The sequence below is a fragment of the Sprattus sprattus genome (genome assembly GCF_963457725.1).
Source record: "Sprattus sprattus genome assembly, contig: scaffold_73, whole genome shotgun sequence".
NCBI classification, from domain to species: Eukaryota; Metazoa; Chordata; class Actinopteri; order Clupeiformes; family Clupeidae; genus Sprattus; species Sprattus sprattus.
The window spans coordinates 77,501-82,500 of record NW_027666820.1 but is presented as its reverse complement, the minus strand read 5'-3'; the positions used below and the strand labels follow the sequence as shown (position 1 = coordinate 82,500).

General features: G+C 51.8%; 1 protein-coding gene across 1 annotated transcript in view; it reads left to right on the top strand.

Moving 5' to 3' along the window:
* Positions 1-2,607, top strand: part of nhsl1b (NHS-like 1b) — a gene marked incomplete at its 5' end in the record, with an annotated part of 34,365 nt that extends 31,758 nt beyond the window's left edge. Inside the window, one exon of the mRNA XM_080860994.1 lies at positions 325-2,607. Within this exon, the coding sequence (XP_080717120.1) occupies positions 325-1,021 (697 nt within the window). The 3' untranslated portion in view covers positions 1,022-2,607. The remainder of the gene's footprint in view (positions 1-324) is intronic.
* Positions 2,608-5,000: the final 2,393 nt, after the last annotated feature.

Genomic DNA, 5,000 nt, shown 5'->3' with positions numbered 1-5,000 from the left:
GTGTGTTCAGGAGAGCGTCCAGTCACCTGCTTTACCATTTCACCACAACCCTGCTAACTGTGAGTGAGGAGCTTTTGGTGTGTGTGTGTGTGTGTGTGTGTGTGTGTGTGTGTGTGTGTGTGTGTTAGTGCTGTGTGTGTGTGTGTGTGTGTGTGTTAGTGCTGTGTGTGTGTGTGTGTGTGTTAGTGCTGTGTGTGTGTGTGTTAGTGCTGTGTGTGTGTGTGTTAGTGCTGTGTGTGTGTGTGTGTGTTAGTGCTGTGTGTGTGTGTGTGTGTGTGTGTGTGTGTGTATCGTATCTCATCTGACTCCTCCTCTCCCCCACAGGTCCAAGAGGAAGATCCTGGGGCGGCGTGAGTCAGAGGAGGAACGCTCTCAAGGCCACTCCCCCTCCCCGCCAATCACGCCAATCACGCCCACCGCGGGGGCGGTGCCAGGCCTGACCCCGCCCCCGGCCGGGTCGTCGTCACGGCAACAGAGCCCCATCCAGCGCAGCCTGCGCAAGTCGGCCACGAGCAGCGACACGTTCAAGGCCCTCCTCCTGAAGAAGGGCAGTCGCCCCGAGGGCAGCGCCCGCATGTCTGCCGCCGAGCTCCTCCGCTCCACCGACCCCCGATGCCAACGCACGCGCTCGCTCGACACGCCCCCCGAGAGCCCCACACACACACTCTCACACACACTCTCACACACAAACACACTCACACACACGCCCTACGACAGCCCGCCTGGAGGCTCGCCCGTGCACAGCAAGATGAGCACGGAGACATGGCTGAGGGGGGAGGTGCTGTCTCCCTCACGCTGCTCTTCCTCCTCCTCCTCCTCCTCCTCCTCCTCCTCCTCCTCGCTGGCGGGACCCAAACACGGGCGCTCGCGTACCCCCCCCTCGGCGGCCAGCAGCAGGTACAACGCCCGCTGCCGTCTGCTGGGCAGCCCCATGACGGTCATCTGTGAGCGCGAGGGTGAGGTCATCGAAGAGGTCGCCACTCAGGACGCCAGCCCCACGCTACAGGAGGAGAGCAGCTAAGACCCGCCCCCAGCAGACCACCCTGGACAGTGGGGTGGGCGTTTCCATGGCTACAGGGAACGGACAGTAGGGGTGTGCGTCTCCATGGCTACAGGGAATGGACAGTAGGGGTGTGCGTCTCCATGGCTACAGGGAATGGACAGTAGGGGTGGGCGTTTCCATGGCTACAGGGAATGGACAGTAGGGGTGGGCGTTTCCATGACTACAGGGAATGGACAGTGGTGTGGGCGTTTCCATGACTACAGAGAATGGACAGTGGGGTGTGCGTCTCCATGGCTACAGGGAATGGACAGTGTGGTGGGCGTTTCCATGGCTACAGGGAATGGACAGTGGGGTGTGCGTCTCCATGGCTACAGGGATGGCCCGTGAGTGGACCGTTCCACTCCAGGAAGTTCTGGGGGAGTCCTGAGTCCTGACGCCCAGCGGATCTCTGGAGAACATCTGGAGAACCCCTCACCTCCAGTGGACCAGCACTCGCTACACATACACACACACAGACACACACACACACACACACACACACACACACACACACACACACACACACACACACACACACACACACACACACAGACACGCACACAGACGGTCCAAACTGACAGAAAACTAAATCATCTCATTTCTTTACATTTTTTGCTCTCCTTATGTTTGACAGCAGACTTCTTTAGTCTGTCACCCTGGCACACACACACACACACACACACACACACACACACACACAGATACTGGAGGGGTCATTATGAGGACAATTACAGTCGCCCCAAAGAGAGACCTATGTGCTTTTGTGTGTGTGTGTCTGTGTGTAGTTTTGCACTGTTGATGTTTCTGTTAATGTCTTCTTTTAGTTTAGGGGTGTTTCTAAACGTGTTTATAAGTCTCTGAGCGCGACCCACTCTCCTGAAGATGGACCCTGTGTTGGAAGAAGTGGTTAAGGAAGATCATTAAAGCTTGTTTAATGAATTATTGATTAAAGCTTAATTAATTCGGCCTATTAACGATGATTAACAGTAGGAGTCATGTTGTCATGAGTTGGGCTGACTTTTCTGCTTACCAAAGAGTGTGTATGCTAATGGCCCCCTGGTGGAGAAACACAGCACTGCGCGTCAGAGCGAAGAGTGTGTGTGGGCTGCAGAGGACAGGTGGGTGTGTGTGTGTGTGTGTGCCGCTTCACCGGCTCACTAACGCGACTAAAACCCTGCTAAAACCCTGCTAGACTACCGGTCTCCCCTAACACACTAGTCCTCAGTCCCCCGACATAAGTTCAGCTCCGCTCGGATCTTTCTCTTCCGCTCCGTACCGCTTTTGTATCGCCGTTTTGTATGGAAGTATAAAATAGAGAGACAATAGTTTGAAGTAACATTTCAACTTATTTTCAGACGACTTTGTACATTTTTTCAGACCCCCCCTCCCCCCCCCTATTGTTGAAAGGGAAAGGGCTTTTTCCTTTTGTAGACTATTTATTTTAGAATAGGAAGGCTGTGGTCAGAGCTGGGGCGGGTGATTTAGGGGTTTAGGGCGTGTCTGAGGTTTTGACAAGAGGACAGGGAGATGAAGAGGAGGAGGAGGAGGAGGAAGATGATGAAGAGTTGGGGCGTAAGCAGATTCAGGCAGATAACTCTCTTGTTGATCTGTGTAATAAAGCCTGCTGATCTTTGAAAACACTCTGTGTGTGGAACTCTGTTACTATGTGTGTGTCTGTGACTCTGTGACTATATGTGTGTGTGTCTGTGACTCTGTTACTATGTGTGTGTCTGTGACTCTGTGACTATATGTGTGTGTGTCTGTGACTCTGTTACTATGTGTGTGTCTGTGTGTGTCTTTGTCTGTGTGTGTGACTGTGTGTGTGACTCTTTGTGTGTGTCTGTATGTGACTGTGTGTGTGTGTGTGTCTGTATGTGACTGTGTGTGTGTGTGTGACTGTGTGTGTGTGTGTCTGTATGTGACTGTGTGTGTGACTGTGTGTGTGTGACGTGACCACCACTGCTGATTCACGGCCACCTGTCAGCGAGTGCTAGGAGTGTGTCTGTGTGTGTGTGTGTCTGTGTGTGTGTGTGACTGTGACCCACCTGTCAGCGAGCGCTAGGAGTGACACCCTCATTAGGGACGTTGCCATGGCATCGAGGTCGTCCGTCATCTAGAAGGTTCCTGGGAGGGCCATCTTTTATGAGGCCCCGGGGCCTCTTCAAACTCACACACACACACACACACACACAAATCACAAGATGCTACAAGACACACCTACAAACACACTAGGATAGGCCTATGCTGCAATGCACAGTCTTTTTCTCAGGCTCAAACTTGGCAGACATGTGTGCCTGTGTGTGTGTGTGTGTGTGTGTTCAGTCTGCTGCTCTCTCACACACACACACACACACACACACACACACACACACACAATCCAACAGGTTGACTGTAACTTTGTAGGTCTGTAGGTCAGGTGTGTGTGTGTGTGTGTGACTGTGTGTGTGTGTTTATGACTGTGTGGTCGCGCCTCTTTCTCTCTCCCCCCCTCACACACACACACACACACACACAGATTGTATTGGTGCTGTGTCCAGTGCGGACCATCTGCCGGGAGCTGCAGCATAATCATGCAGGCTGTTCATTTGTCACTCCGACAGCACAGTACCACACACACACACACACACACACTCCGACAGCAAAGTACCACACACACACACACACACACACACACACACACACACAATAGACAAACACACACACACACACACACGCCGACAGCAAAGTACCACACACACACACACTCTCTCACACACACACACACACACACACACACACACACAGCACAGTTCCACACACACAAAAACACACAAACACACTTCGACAGCACAGCACCTCCACGCACCAAATAAGATAGCAGTTGGTGACACACACACTCACACTCACACACACCCTCTTCTCCTGCACCTGCTTCAAGAGCACCACACACTCACACACACACACACACACACCCTCTTCTCCTGCACCTGCTTCAAGAGCACCACACACACACACACACACTCTTCCTACACTTCCTTCCACATGAACACTCTTCCTACAGCCCCTTCACACACACACACACACACACACACACACACATTCTCACAGTCTTCCTATAACACTATCCATAGCATTCCAGCTTTTCTTCAGAACCTAAAATACACCCTTTCTGTCTACGCCTCACTTACCACACTCCCATCTCTATCGCACACACACACACACACACACACACACACACACCCCTGACTAACACACACACTCACTCACAGGCAACACTAAAAGCTTTTCCCTCCTGCTGACTGAACTTGATCTTCAGACAGGCACTCATGGCAGAAACACACATACACATACACACACACACACACACACACACACCTGACTCCAACACACAGACAGACACACACACAGGCAATCCTGTCAAAAATAGCCCAGCTGACTTAGGCTGGGCGGCAGAGCTGGGAGGATGTCTTAGGTAAGACCATTTCAGACCAGACCAGACCACTTCAGAACAGACTAGACCACTTCAGAACAGACTAGACCACTTCAGAACAGACTAGACCACTTCAGAACAGACTAGACCACATCAGAACAGACTATAACACATCAGAAAAGACTAGACCACTTCAGAACAGACTAGACCACTTCAGAACAGACTATAACACTTCAGAACAGACTAGACCACTTCAGACTAGACCCCTTCAGAACAGACTAGACCACATCAGAACAGACTAGAACACATCAGAACAGACTAGACCCCTTCAGAACAGACTAGACCACTTCAGAACAGACTAGACCACTTCAGAACAGACTAGACCACTTCAGAACAGACTAGACCACTTCAGAACAGACCAGACCCCTTCAGAACAGACCAGACCACTTCAGAACAGACCAGACCACTTCAGAACAGACTAGACCACTTCAGAACAGACCAGACCACTTCAGAACAGACCAGACCACATCAGAACAGACCAGACCACAT